This window comes from Erythrolamprus reginae, chromosome 2 (assembly GCF_031021105.1).
Source record: "Erythrolamprus reginae isolate rEryReg1 chromosome 2, rEryReg1.hap1, whole genome shotgun sequence".
Taxonomy (NCBI): Eukaryota; Metazoa; Chordata; class Lepidosauria; order Squamata; family Dipsadidae; genus Erythrolamprus; species Erythrolamprus reginae.
Genome location: NC_091951.1, coordinates 23,559,388 through 23,575,244, shown reverse-complemented (window position 1 = coordinate 23,575,244; position 15,857 = coordinate 23,559,388). Strand labels below are relative to the sequence as shown.

Here is a 15,857-nt window from a genome sequence, read left to right as displayed (position 1 = left end):
GGAGATAAATCATTTAAATGTCTTGTCTGTGGATAATTCTCAAGCATTTCTTTATTGCCCATCAGGAAATCCACACAAGGGAATAGTTAATGAGTTATAGAAGGGTTTGATTTCATTTTTTTCATATCACATTCGGTTAGAAATTGACTATTTGAATTTAATTCAATTTAATTTAATTTATTGTATTTCCATGCCGCCCACCTCCTGAAGGACTCTGGGCAGCTTACAACAGGATATATAGGAAATACAGTTTAAAACCTCACAAAAGAATAAAATACAGTTAAAAATCACATGAATGCATAGCATTCATGCCGGACTTTGCAAATTGCAAGGTTAACGCCCCCAAGCCTGTCAGAAAATCCAGCTCTTCTTTTTATTAGGCATTTCAAATAAGAAATGCAATAAAGACGTATATTATTTAATAATCCACATTTTAGTAGCAGCTAGGATAGCTTTTGCTCAAAAATGGAAACCTTGAGACCCCAAAAGAAACGGATATATTTAAGAAAGTCTTAGAATGCTCTGAGCTTGACATGATGACAAGAAGGTTGAAAAATGAAGAAGAATCAGAATTTTATGAGGTTTGGCAAAAGGTATATATCTGGTGGGATGCAAAGAAACAGAGATAACCTTATTTTTACATTATTTTAAACATATTTGTACTTAGTAGTTATACAGTGGTCCCCCGATTATTGCGAGGGTTCCGTTCCAGGACCCCTCGCAATGATTGGTTTTTCGCGAAGTAGCGCTGCGGAAGTAAAAACAACATCTGCGCATGCGCAGGTGGTGTTTTTACTTCCGCCGCAGCAGCGAGGAGCCGAACATTGGGGTTTCCCCACCGCCCATGCAAACTCCTTGCTGCCGCTCGCCCGCCCTTCGCCCGCCCACGCCATTCGCTCGCGCCACTTCCCAGCTGAGTCCTGAAGCGAATTGGCTTCAGGCGAGCGAACGGCGTGGGCGGGCGAAGGGCGGGCGAGCGGCAGCGAGGAATTTGCGTGGGCGGTGGGGAAACTCCTCGCTGATGCCCGCTGCTCGCCCTCCCGCCAGCAAGAGGGGGAAGACCCAGGGAAGCCGCCCAGCAGCTGATCTGCCCGGCGCCATCTACGCATGCGTGCCCATAGAAAAAAGGGCATGCATGCGCAGATGGTGTTTTTACTTCCGGGTTGAAAAATCGCCATATAGCCGTTTCGCAATGATCGGGATCGCAATACCCGGGGGATCACTGTATTGTATTAGATAGTGATTATTAACAATATAAAGATAAACTCCTTCTTTCCTCTTCTACCATTTTTCTTTTTTTTTCTTTCTTCATAGTTTATTTCAAGTTATAATTTTAAAATTTCTATATATTTTTAAATGTTTTAGATGTGTTTTTTACTTATTATCTTACAATTGATATATTCGAGTATTTTAAAATTAATGATAAAGTTAGTTTTTTTTTCTTTTTTTACTTATTAAAAATATAAAGATGACTTCTACTTTGAGAGGAGCGATTGTTGCTCCACTAAATGTTACATGTAATGTATGTTTTGTCTGTCTTTGCAATTTAATAAAAAATATTTTTTTAAAAAAGAAAAGAAAATCCAGGTCTTCAATGCTTTCCAGAAGGGCAATAGAATGGAGACAGATCTCAGGCGTTAGTTGGCTCCAGAGAACTGGGGCAGCCACAAAGAAGGCCCTTCCCTGCGGGCTCGCCAGCCAACACTGTTTAGCTGACGGGACCTGGAAAGACCAATTCTCTGTGATCTTACCAGTTGCTGGGAACTATGAGGTAGAAGGCAGTCTTGAAGATAACCTGGCCCTGAGCCCTGTAGGGCTTTAAAGGTAATAACCAACACCTTGAATTGAGCCCGGAGACCAATAGGGAGCCAGTGCAGCTTGCGATGGATTGGTGTAATGTGAGTGTACCTAGGTGCACCCACAACCACTCATGTGGCTGCATTCTGGCCAATTGTAGTCTCCAAACAGCCTTCAGGGGTATCCCTGAATGTTTCTATTATGATCCCGCTATATAGAGTGCTGGTGAGACCACATTTGGAATACTGTGTTCAGTTCTGGAGACCTCACCTAGAAAAAGATATTGACAAAATTGAACGGGTCCAAAGACGGGCTACAAGAATGGTGGAAGGTCTTAAGCATAAAACCTATCAGAAAAGACTTAATGAACTCAATCTGTATAGTCTGCAGGACAGAAGGAAAAGGGGGGACATGATCGAAACATTTAAATATGTTAAAGGGTTAAATAAGGTCCAGGAGGGAATTTTTTTTAATAGGAAAGTGAACACAAGAACAAGGGGACACAATCTGAAGTTAGTTGGGGGAAAGATAAAGAGAAAATATTATTTTACTGAAGGAGTAGTAGATCCTTGGAACAAACTTCCAGCAGACGTCGTAGATAAATCCACAGTAACTGAATTTAAACATGCCTGGGATAAACACATATACATCCTAAAATACAGGAAATAGTATAAGGGCAGACTAGATGGACCATGAGGTCTTTTTCTGCCATCAGACTTCTATGTTTCTATGTTTTTAGCCCCATGTAGAGGGCACTGCAATAATCCAATCATGAGGTGAAAAGCCGCCCCGAATCTGCGGAGAGGGGCAGCATACAAATCTAATAAATAATAATTATTTATTTCTTAGATTTGTATGCCGCCCCTCTCCGTAGACTCGGGGCGGCTCACAACAACAGTAAAACGATTCAAGACAAATCTAATAATTTAAAAACATTTTTAAAAACCCGCCATTATTAAAGCAGACATTCTCAGAAACCTACCATACATGAATTGTATAGGCCCCGGGGGAGATGTCTCAATTCCCCCATGCCTGATGGCAGAGGTGGGTTTTAAGGAGTTTACGAAGGGCAAGGAGTGTGGGGCAGTTCTAATCTCAGGGGGGAGCTGGTTTCAGAGGGTCGGGGCTGCCACAGAGAAGGCTCTTCCCCTGGGACCTGCCAAACGACATTGTTTAGACAACGGGACCCAGAGAGGGCCAACTCCGTGGGAGCTAATCGGTCGCTGGGATTCGTGCAGCAGAAGGCGGTCCCAGAGATATTAATATAATAATAAATAATGAGTGACTGTGCTGAGACCCTGATCCAAGTAAGGTTGCAATTGGTGCAGCAGACGAACCAATGCAAAGGTCCTCCTACTCACAGCTGCTAGATGTTAGTGTAATCGTTGTTGTTAGCCGCCCCGAGTCTACGGAGAGGGGCAGCATACAAATCCAGTAAATAAATAAATAAATCTTAGCTGTGGGTCTAGGAGAACCAGTGTTCCCTTTTATTTTTTTTCGGTCTGAGCAGAAAAGTATAATGTCTGAGCGGCACATTTCCATGCCTGGGTGTGGATCGGTTAGAAACAAAAGGGCCTCGGGACACACAGCAACGGTCATAAAAATGAAACGGCAGCAAAGTTTTGATCCTCCGATCATCGGGCTGCTGCGAAGGTGCTAAGTGTTAAAAAGGGCCATAAGTCACTTTTTTCAGGGCCGTTGCGACTTTGAATGGTCAGTAAATGAACCAATGAGGCCAACGTTTCTATCTCCTGAGTAAGACGGTTATTAAGTGAGTTCTGCCTCACTTTACCACCTTTCTTGCCACAGTCGTTAATTGAATCCCTGCAGATGCTTGAACATCCCAAAAGATGCTCACATAACCCTGGGACATGGCCACCATCATAACTAGTCAAGTGTCCAAAGTTTGATCCAATAACCCCTTTATTTTTCTAACAAATTATTATTGCGTTCAATCAACTTAGGAAATTCTCATTACAATACACATCTATATTAGGATACAATCTATCATTATTCTATTATTAGTATTATTATTATTATTATTATTATTATTATTATTATTATTATTATTATCAATTAGATTTGTATGCCGCCCCTCTCTGAAGACTCGGGCGGCTCATAACAGTAATAAAAAACAGTATAACAATGGAACAAATCTAATAATAAAAATTATATAAAAACCCCAACAATTAAAAACCATACAGCACATACATACCAAACATAAAATATAAGAAAGCCTGTCTTAGTTCTAGATTTTCAACTGGTGTGTATGCTAACATAACAAATTCTGACTTTCTATCTTGTACATCATCATCCCAAATTATTATTATTATTATTATTATTATTATTATTATTATTATTATTATTATTATTATTATTATTATTAGATTTGTATGCTTCTCCTCTCCGAAGACTTGGAATATCTCACAACAAGAAAACAATACAAATCCAATAGTTAAAAACTATTTTAAACCCCTTAATATAAAAAACAGTCATACATCTCAGACAAACCATACATAAAACGGAAACGGCCCAGGGGAATCAATTCCCCCATGCCTGACAGCAGAGGTGGGTTTTAAGGAGTTTGCAAAAGGCAAGGAGGGTGGGGGCAGTTCTAATCTCCGGAGGGAGTTGATTCTAGACGGTCAGGGCCACTACGGAGAAGGCTTTTCCCCTGGGCCCCGCTAGGTGACATTGTTTAGTCGATGGGACCCAGAGAAGGCCAACTCTGTGGGACCTAACTGGTTGCTGGGATTCATGCCGCAGAAGGCGGTCCCTGAGATATTCTGGTCCAATGCCATGAAGGGCTTTATAGGTCATAACCAACTCTTTGAATTGTGACTGGAAACTGATCGGCAACCAATGCAGCCTGCGGAGTGTTGGTGTAACATGGGCATATTTAGGGAAGCTCTCACAGCTGCATTCTGCACAATCTGAAGTTTCCGAACACTCTTCAAAGGTAGCCCCATGTAGAGAGCATTACAGTAATCGAACCTCGAGGCGAGGAGGGCATGAGTGACTGTGAGCAATACTGTCTACAAAGCAATTCAATCCCAATTCACTTCATAGTTGTAAATGCTATCCTAAATCCATGGTTCCCTTTCAATAACACAGTATCCTTTTAACTAATTCCTAACCTATTTGGTTGTGTATGCTGTTATGTGTAGCACATTAAAATGTTGACTGAATTGGTAATATCTGGCCACAGTATGTGAGAAATACTGCATAACAGACCTCATATGACTGCCTGAGATACCGGAGTTCCAGATTACCAATTGTTCTATTTTTGATGGTTTGAAAATCTGGTACCATAGAAATTTGTACTCTTTAACAACGCTCCATATATTTTTAACAATTGTTCTATTTTCTTATTTTGACTTAAAACATACCCTCTTTCTTCTAATTTCTTTATTTCTACTCAGAAGGAATTGTACATTGAACTATTGTAGGAACTGGATATGTATAGTCTAACACAGAAGGACTGGGATTACATCATAGCCCTCTTTAAATATTTGCCTCTAGTTCAATATTTGCCTCTAGAAGTTTACTCCTCCACTCAAAATAGAATACCCTACGAGACTAGACTTTCAATCCTGGGCCTAGAAAGTTTAGAACTAAGACGCCTTAAACAAGATCTAAGTATTGCCCACAAGATCATATGCTGCAACATCCTGCCTGTTGGCGACTACTTCAGCTTCAACCACAACAACACAAGAGCACACAACAGATTTAAACTTAATATTAACCGCTCCAAACTTGACTGTAAAAAATATGACTTCAGTAACCGAGTTGTCGAAGCGTGGAACTCATTACCGGACTCCATAGTGTCATCCCCAAGCCCCAAACACTTTACCCTTAGATTATCTACGGTTGACCTATCCAGATTCCTAAGAGGTCAGTAAGGGGCGAGTACAAGTGCACTAGAGTGCCTTCCGTCCCGTCCTATTGCTCTCCTATATCTCCTATACCTTTCTTCTATTCCTATATCTCTTCTTCTATTCTTTCACTGATATGTTCTATTACTATATCTTCTTTTCTATTATTTCTTAGATATATTTTACTATGAGTATCTCCTCTATAACCTTCATCATGTATTTTGCTATGTGTATATGGATATATATACCCACTAAAACCCTCATTGTGTATTGGACAAAATAAATGGATGGGTGGGTGGGTAGACAGACAGACAGACAGACAGATAGACAGACAGATAAGTTAGTTAGATAGATAATGGATGGATGGATGGATGGATGGATGGATGGATGGATGGATGGATGGATGGATAGATAGATAGATAGATAGATAGATAGATAGATAGATAGATAGATAGATAGATAGATAGATAGATAGATAAAGTTGTGGGTGCTCAATGGTTTTGGTTTTTTTTAAAAAGAGATTGGACAACCATTTGTCTGGAAGAGTACAGGGTCTCCTACTTGGAGAATTGGTCTCTTCCAACTCTATAAAATTCTGTAAGAACTTCTTAAACATTTAGGGCTCAGCACATAGCTAACCTTCACAAGCTATTTAGGAGTCGAATCAGTAAAAACATCTTAAACACAAGCGTTTTCTTTTGCCCCCTATTGGGAGATTGCAGTCACATATCACTGACTAGAAAGGCATGCCTGCTTGAGTTTAAAAGAATGAAAACCATCGAGTACAACATTGCTAGAAAGGATAGGAACTTCCTCCGGATCACTCGTGAGAGGAAGTTGGTGGGTAGCGTAGTTTTTCTGCTCTTCCTGGAATCGAAACAGCATCTGGAAGGTGCGTTGAGGAGAGGCTGGGGGTAAGTAGTGCTGTTTGTTTTCCTCCATGATGTGGAAGCCGAGAAGCAACTAGGCTAAAGCATATCAGCTGCTGCTACATGTTTCTTCCCTTCCCAAATTTTGAGTCCACTGGTGCTTGATTGATTGATTAGATTAGATTTCTAAGCCGCCCTTCTCGAAGCGACTCACTGCTGTTTTAACACTGGTGGCCACAATTTTCTGCTGGTGGGAAGATATTAAAAAGTCTTCTCCAAGTTAAGTTTTAATTCCTTGGGAACAGCTTGCCTCCAAAAGTTTGTGAGTCCTTCGTCACTGAAGGATTTAAGGAAGAGACGGACAGCAATTAATCTGGAACGATATAAAGTCTGCCTGTGTCCTCCAAGGTCCCTTCTAACTCTGTTATTCTATAATGGACCTGATTTTTTCTTGACAACAATATTGGGCTGATCTTCATCTGCTCTCTTTGAGATCAAGCTCAGTATTTCCTATTTGTGTCTCCGTTTTTGCTACCGGAACGGCATCAAGACATACACACACCATGAAGCAACCCAATAGTGATGTCATCACAGAGTTTCTGAGGAGTATTTTCAGCCCTTATTTGGAGCTGAGGACTTCCGGGAGCAAAACTGGTGCTTCAAATCTTGCTGAGGCATCATTTCAACAGTTAAAGCCCCACACCTATTAATTACTTCAGAAAGTTTGACTTGAACCATTTAGGACATTTTTCAGACTTGAAAAACAGGGATTTTCTCCATATATACGATTGTATTTCTCTCTCTCTCTCTCTCTCTCTCTCTCTCTCTCTCTCTCTCTCTCTCTCTCTCTCTGTGTGTGTGTATATATATATGACGGTCTTGGTATATTCGGGTTTCTTCCCGTGTAGGATTTGGAAATTTCTGGCGACGTTTCGACGAGGTCTCACTCGTCATCTTCAGGCTGGTGTTTCTGTCCTTGTTCTCAGGCGAACACATATATGTATATATGTATCAAATGTTTTTAGCTGGAATTTTAAAATTAAGGGAGACTAGGATGGTGTGTGTGTGTGTGTGTATATATATATGTATGTGTATATATATATATGTATATATATATGTATATGTATATGTGTATATATATATATATATATATATACTGTGTATATATATATATATGTGTGTGTGTGTGTGTGTGTGTGTGTGTGTTTTTATGTCGGATCACCCTGGTATATTGAAGGAACGTGACAGCTCCTTTTTGCCTCTAGGCCCAACCCAGGACCATTTCAAGGCAGTTAATTTATTTATAGCCGACAACTATATTCTGTATGTGTTAAATGTTTTTAGCTGGAATTTTAAAATTAAGGGAGACTAGGATGGTCCCATTTCGGCCTTGTTCTGGCCTCATCAGCTAGCCACACCCTTCCTTAATGGGATTTGATTGGGTAGCCTCTGCCTTGTAAGGCAGAGAATAGCAGTTGAGCTATCAGACCTGATGTACCAGGGAGGGGCTATATATTTTTTTATGTCGGGTCACCCTGGTATATTGAAGGAACGTCACAGCTCCTTTTTGCCTCTAGGCCCAAGCCAGGACCATTTCAAGGCAGTTAATTTATTCATAGCCGACAACTGTATTCTGTATGTATCAAATGTTATACAGTGGTACCTCAAGATACGAACCCCTCGTCTTACGAACAACTCGTGATACGAACCCGGGGTTCAGAAAAATTTTGCCTCTTCTTACGAATTTTTTTCGAGTTACGAACCGGCGTTCGGAGACTGCTGGGAAGCCGCGCGGCTGTTTTAAAAGGTAACAGCCGGGCGGTGAGGCTTCCCAGAAGCCTCCCGAACGCCGGTTCGTAACTCGAACAAAGTTTGTAAGAAGAGGCAAAATTTTGCTGAACCTCGGGTTCGGTTCGGGAGGTTGCTGGGAAGCCCCCCAGGCCGGCTGTCACCTTTTAAAACAGCCGCGTGGCTTCCCAGCAGTCGCCGAAAGCCGTTTTTTTGCGGGGGGTTTTTTGGTTGCACGGATTAATTGACTTTACATTGTTTCCTATGGGAAACAATGTTTCGTCTTACGAACCTTTCGTCTTACGAACCTTCTCCTTGCACCAATTAAGTTCGTATCATGAGGTATTACAGTACTGTATATATGTTTTTTTATTTTTACATTTGATATATATATATATGTGTGTGTGTGTGTGTGTGTGTGTGTGTGTTAAATGTTTTTAGCTGGAATTTTAAAATTAAGGGAGACTAGGATGGTCCCATGGGACCATACTAGTCTCCCTTAATTTTAAAATTCCAGCTAAAAACATTTAACACATACAGAATATAGTTGTCGGCTATAAATAAATTAACTGCCTTGAAATGGGCCTGGGTTGGGCCCAGAGGCAAAAAGGAGCTGTGACGTTCCTTCAATATACCAGGGTGATCCGACATAAATATATATATATATATAAATGGCCCTGGGTTGGGCCGAGAGGCAAAAAAGGAGCTGTGATGTTCCTTCAATATACCAGGGTGATTCGACACAAAATGTAACCCTTCCCTGGTACAGAGCTGAAGGGATTGGATACTGTAGCCTAGAGGATAATTCTCTGCCTTACAAGGCAAAGGTTGCAGGTTCAAGTCCCAGTGGGTATGGCTAGCTGATGAGGCCAAAATAAGGCCAAAATAGATCTATCCTAGTCTCCCTTAATTTTCAAATTCAGCTTAAACATGTGACATATACACACACACACACACACACACACACACACACAGTATCTCCAAATGTATCATCTATTCCCAATTTGTCCAAATATACAGCCACGTGAAAGGGAAAGTACATCCTGTTTGAGTTCTATTGTTTTGCATATCAGCTCATAATAGAAATCACATGGCCCTTAGAAATCTTAAAATTACCATATTTTTTGGAGTATAAGTTGCACCCCTCCCCCAAAAAAGCGTTTGGAAATGTCTGTGCATCTTATACAGCAATTTTTAGCCTCCCACACCGCCGCGCCCCACATCCCATTTTTACAAAAAATAGGCCAGGTTTTTTTGCAAAAAATGGGTGAAAACTAGGTCTATTTTTTTTCTTTCGAAAAATGGGGTATGCAGAGAGTTTGGGAGGTTTGCGGAGTTCTCCTGGGGGCTAGGGGGCTACCTCTTTGAAATCTTCATGCGTCTTAGACACCGGGGCTTCTTATAGTCCAAAAAATACCGACATATAGTCCAAAACACCAAAAAAATGGTGAATCAGATGATCAAGGGCAACACATGAACAAGGACAGTGTTCCAAAAATCTTGTAATTTGTTCAGATGCAACTTTGCAAATCTGAGTGCTTCTGCGATGTCCTTTTTACAGAAAAAGAGTCTTTCTCCTGGTAACCCTTCCAAAGAACCAAACTTGTTCAATCTTTTTTCTAATTGTACTGTCCTGAACTTTTAATATTTAACATTCTCATTAAGGTCTGAGATGCAATACTTGGATTTTTTGTAATTTCTCTGATCATTGCATGTTCTGAATTTGGGGTGACTTTGCTGGAAGTTCCATCCTTGGGAAGATTGGCAAATGCCTGGAATGTTTTCCATTTATGCGTGTGAAATGTAGAATAATGGAGTTTAAATTGTTCCAGATTCTCTTTGGCATTTAATTCACACATCCTCAATGCTGGAGACCAGGAAACAACTTCAACTTTTATAGTTATAGTCACATATGCTGATGATCATTTATCAAGGGCAGCAGTACTGGCCTTGATAAATGATCATGAGCAAGTGTTACTTTATCTATAAATATATAAATATAACTATAAATATAGATACCGCTATACTACTTCTTACTACAAAAGTAACAGTGTTTTTAGTTGTTCACGTCTCCGTTTTGACTTTGTAAAACAAATGATGACGTGGGTATAATATCACCTGTTGTTCATCTGATGTTATATTTACCTATTTCTAAACTGCAAAGGATGAGATTATTTTTATTATGTCATGATACATAAAATCATAGAGCTCAAGGAGGGTGTATTTCTTCTTCACATATATTTCATGATAATTCTTTGCAGGGCTGAGAATTTCTGACTGACCTAAGTCAACAAATGGATTTAATGATTGAATTAATATTTGAATTGGAACTCAGTAGTCAAATACACAATTAATGTGCTATTTGTGACATGTTTGCTTTTTTATTGTGATGTACCCCCCCCCCCCCCAAAAATCTTCTGCAACCCTTTTACAAAAAATAAAAGCTACATTTTCATTTTAATCTTTCAAAGATGATGCGTATAAGGCCACACTGGACAATTAAGAATAACAAGCAACATTGAAAAGCAAAGTAAATTGAGGCAGAAATAAAAATATTATCCATTTTCATCGTAAAAATCACACAATTCTTCTTCTTCCCCAGTAGGTAAAAGTCAAAGGAAAAAGAGATTTCGAACTGGAAAAAGTCGAGCATGCGTAACTCAAGGACATAATTCACGAAGTCAAGAGAGATTATATATCCATTAAGAAAGAGGGAAATATCTGGAAGTCAGTGAGCAGGAAAAAGATCACTTGGACAGGTCAGACAGTAATGTAGACCTTGCCCTGGGAGGAAGAAAAGGGCTTAAATCAGAGCACCAGAGAACAAGGTCCCACATATATTTTTGATCTTCTTAAGAATCTCTGTGGTGGAAAAACTCCATTGATGGCCCTTTATTGAGAAAAGCAGGCTTCAAACGACAAGTGATTATCCAGGGGAGAATCCACTCTGGACAACAGCCATGCTAATTATCTGAGTGTGGTAAAAGCTCAGGTCACAATTACTTCTTTTTGATTCTGGAAGGATCCACACAAGAGAGATGCCCTACATTTGTTCCCAATGTGGTAAATGCTTTAGCAAAAATGGCAACTTACTGATGCATCAGAGGATTCATACAGGAGAGAAACCCTTTGAATGTCCTCTTTGTGGGAAAAGTTTCAGACAGAATTGTGACCTGGTGAAACACCACAGGATTCACACAGGAGAGAAACCCTTTCAATGTCCTGTTTGTGGGAAACATTTCAGTCAGAATTCTCACCTGACAAAACACAAGAGGATTCACACAGGAGAGAAACCCTTTGAATGTTCTGTTTGTGGGAAAACTTTCGGTCAGAATTCTGACCTGCTAAAACACGAGAGGACTCATACAGGAGAGAAACCCTTTCAATGTCCTGTTTGTGGGAAATGTTTCAGTCACAATTCCACCCTGGTGAACCATCAGATAACTCACACAGGAGAGAAACCCTTTGAATGTTCTGTTTGTGGGAAATGTTTCACTCAGAAATCTTACCTGGTGAACCATCGGAGGACTCACACAGGAGAGAAACCATTTCAATGTCCTGTTTGTTGTAAATGTTTCCGTCAGAATTCTTATCTGCTGAGCCATCAGAGGATTCACACAGGAGAGAAACTCTTTGAATGTCCTGTTTGTGGGAAAAGTTTCAGTAAGAATTTTCACCTGTTGAACCATCAGACAACTCACACAGGAGAGAAACCCTTTGAATGTTCTGTTTGTGGGAAAAGTTTCACTCAGAAATCTTGCCTGGTGAGCCATCAGAGGACTCACACAGGAGAGAAACCCTTTTGCTGTTCTGACTGTGGGAAAAGTTTCAGTTACAGTTCCAGCTTGGTAAGACATCAGAGGATTCACGCAAGAGAGAAACCTTTTGCAGGTGTAGAATGTGGGGAAAGTTTCATTGAGAATTCTGACCTGGTGAAACACCAGAGGACTCACACAGGAGAGCAATCTTTTAAGTAACCTGATTACGAGTATATTTCAATCATAATTCTGACTTGGTGAAACACCACAGGACATACATTGGAGAGAAACCCTTTCAATGTCTTATTTGTGGCAGAAAAAATTGACAGAATTCAAACCTCGTGATTTAACAGAGGATTCACAGAGGAGAGTTCTTTCTGAAATAATTGACCACCTGGAAATCCAAATGAGGGAAAAGTTGATGAATTTAGAGAATCCTTGAGTTTCCTTTCTCATCTCTCATTAGGAATGCAGGTCAAAATATATCTCAGATTTAGACTTGTAAGTAGAGAGAAAAGGAAAACGGAAAAGGGATAACTACCAGTTTCTCGTTATCAGCAGTAGTTTCATTTTTGTAGAAGTAGAGGAATTTGTAGAATTCCTCAAAAAGGCTTTTGGGTGGTGGGTTTTTTTGGTATATTGATTATGGAATTCCCACACGTGGAATTTCTATCTTCTACTTTGGTGTTCTCCATATTTTAAGCACCAGAATCCCTCAGCCATCATAAAAGTAGTCCTCTAGAGCAGTGTTTCCCAACCTTGGCAACTTGAAGGTATCTGGACTTCAACTCCCAGAATTCCCCAGCCAGCATTTGCTGGCTGGGGAATTCTGGGAGTTGAAGTGCAAATATCTTCAAGTTGCCAAGGTTGGGAAACATTGCTGTAGAGGCAACTGTAATGGGACCTACCAGATACGGTTGCATGTTGCAATTGTTGTTAAGTGAGATTACTTTGCTTAACTACCTATGCCATCCCTGTCTTTCCTGATGACGCTGTTAAACAAATGTTTAAGTCATTAAACAGAATCTCTTGGAGGTCTAGCCTCCACTGCCTGAACCATAGAGTCCCCACAGGCATTTTCCTAATCCCATTCGGTCCCTGCAATTTTTTAGGCCTCACTCTCAACCCACCAAGCATCACAGCCTCCTCTTTCTCCTCACCTTTTAAAGATCTCTGTATGTCATATTGCTGAAGGAAGGGAAAATATGCACTTGTGGGCTTCATGACTGTCGTTGAAGCAGCCGTTATCTTGAATGCACTTGAGATTCATGCCTGGGCCCTGTGGTGAACTTGTGGAAGCAGCTGCCATTTTGTCATGCCTGCCTCTATGTCAAAATGGCGGCTGCTTCTGGGTCCTTGTCACTAGGACAAAGTATTGTTTTTTTAGCTTAACACTTTGTAGGCTGTGCTAAGGGATTGTGGGTATATTGAAAATGGTGGCTGCCTCTGGGAAATCTCCAAATGGGGAGGCCAAGTATCCCTGGGATTTATGATAAGTAACATTTGTGCCAGTATTGGGCTGCATATTGCTGCCATTGCCGAAAATATGCAATGCAGTCCTAGGCCGCATCATTAACCGAGGCATCGTGTCAAGACAAGAAGAAATGATAGAGTTGCTTTACACTGTGCTGGTGATAGCAGGCCTAGACTAGTGTGTCCAGTTTTGGTCGCCACAATATAACCAGACCCATGATGCTATAATTCTTTGAATTGAGAGTCAGTTTGTTAAATAGGCACATAGTAGCCCCATAAATATGCCTGTGCTAAGGAGACTTTTAAAAACAATTATTTTATTGAAAATATACAAACTCCAAAAACGAAAAGTATTTTTTAAAAAGCAAAACAAGAATAGAAAAAACATATAGAAAGAAATATTTTTAAAAAGACATTAAAAAAGACAAAAACAGTTTTACTTTTAATATATCCCAATTAGAATACAGTAATCCCATATTTTTCGCGGGGATGTGTTCTAAGACCATCCGTGAAAAATGAATTTCCGTGATGTAGAGGAAAGATAGTTTTTTATGTATTTAATGAGTATTTGGACTTTTAAAACCCACCCTTTGCATTCAACAGTCATTCTATAATGTTTCTCAGCTGGAACTACATGTGATATCCTACCAGTTTCTTTAATAGAGTATAGTACTGTAGAAAAATTTTATGAATTGATTTAAAACTTTCAATGGATTTAATGGATTTAAGCCCCTTTTGAAAATCTGTGAAGTAATGAATCCGCAAAAGATGAATTAGGAAATAGCGAGGGATTACTGTATTCATAAATATATTGGAGCAATATTAGTTTCCTCCCTCCCTACCTCTATTTACAACCAATTCAACATTCATCTATCTACGATCTCTAATGGCAATGTAATAAACAATTGAACCAACAACAAAGTTAAAATCAAAGCATTTTGTTAACAATCTACTATTCCATTTAATATGTATAAAATTTAGAATGGCTTCTTCTTAACCATAAATCACCAGAATCATTGTCTCTCATTTGTCCGGGATGAAATATTTTTCTTTGATTCTTATTAATAAAACTTTTTCTTAAAATTTAACAATAAGATAACAGTTGTGTCTTATTCCCCCAAATCATGAAACCTCTTGGTTGATCCATTTTTCCAAGTTGTTTTCCAGTTAGATCAGTGGTTCTCAACCTAGGGGTCAGGACCCCTTTGGGGGTTGAACGACCATTTCACAGGGGTCGCCTAAGACCCTGGGAAAAGACAAATTTCCCACAGTGTTAGGAACTAAAGCTTCTATTCTGGCACCTTGAAACATATTTTTACAATCCGACCAATCAGGCGTTGACAGTGGGGGTGTCCCTCTGACCCTCCTGCCAATCAGCTTAAAGCTCTGTTGGGAGAATTGGTGCTAGACTTATGGTGGGGGTCACCATAACAAGAAGAACTGTATTAAGGGGTCGCGGGATTAGAAAGGTTGAGAACCACTGAGTTATGCTTAAGACCTTCCACCATTCTTCTAGCCCGTCTTTGGACCCGTTCAATTTTGTCAATATCTTTTTGTAGACCTCACCTACAAAAAGATATTGACAAAATTGAACAGGTCCAAAGATGGGCTACAAGAATGGTGGAAGGTCTTAAGCATAAAACGTATCAGGAAAGACTTCATGAACTCAATCTGTATAGTCTGGAGGACAGAAGGAAAAGGGGGGACATGATCGAAACATTTAAATATGTTAAAGGGTTAAATAAGGTTCAGGAGGGAAGTGTTTTTAATAGGAAAGTGAACACAAGAACAAGGGGACACAATCTGAAGTTAGTTGGGGGAAAGATCAAAAGCAACGTGAGAAAATATTATTTCACTGAAAGAGTAGTAGATCCTTGGAACAAACTTCCAGCAGACGTGGTTGGTAAATCCACAGTAACTGAATTTAAACATGCCTGGGATAAACATTTATCCATTGTAAGATAAAATACAGAAAATAGTATAAGGGCAGACTAGATGGACCATGAGGTCTTTTTCTGCCGTCAGTCTTCTATGTTTCTACAAACATACCATGCATAAATTGTAGAAGCCTAGGGGGAAAGATTATCTTAGTTCCCCCATGCCTGACGGCAGAGGTGGGTTTTGAGGAGCTTACGAAAGGCAAGGGGGATGGGGGCTATTCTAATCTCTGGGGGGAGTTGGTTCCAGAGGGCCGGGGCTGCCACAGAGAAGGCTCTTCCCCTGGGCCCCGCCAACAGACATTGTTTAGTTGACGGGACCCAGAGAAGGCCAACTCTTTGGGACCTAACTGGTCGCTG

The 15,857-nt window shown here is 40.1% G+C and overlaps 1 protein-coding gene across 2 annotated transcripts; it reads left to right on the top strand.

Moving 5' to 3' along the window:
- The first annotated feature begins 6,504 nt into the window (after nt 1-6,504).
- On the top strand, nt 6,505-14,645 carry LOC139159948 (zinc finger protein ZFP2-like). 2 transcript variants are annotated; one of them, XM_070737440.1, is made up of 2 exons: nt 6,505-6,586; nt 10,935-14,645. In XM_070737440.1, exon 2 carries the CDS (start codon nt 11,368-11,370, stop codon nt 12,304-12,306), a length of 939 nt encoding a protein of 312 aa, XP_070593541.1. In that variant the 5' UTR covers nt 6,505-6,586; nt 10,935-11,367; the 3' UTR covers nt 12,307-14,645. The 2 variants fall into 2 exon arrangements, with proteins under 2 accessions (XP_070593541.1, XP_070593540.1); XM_070737439.1 differs by having other exon boundaries at nt 10,932-14,645.
- Nucleotides 14,646-15,857: the final 1,212 nt, after the last annotated feature.

Excerpts from the sequence above, each read along its gene's own strand:
- LOC139159948 (XM_070737440.1), top strand. The coding sequence starts at position 11,368 with ATGCCCTACATTTGTTCCCAATGTGGTAAATGCTTTAGCAAAAATGGC.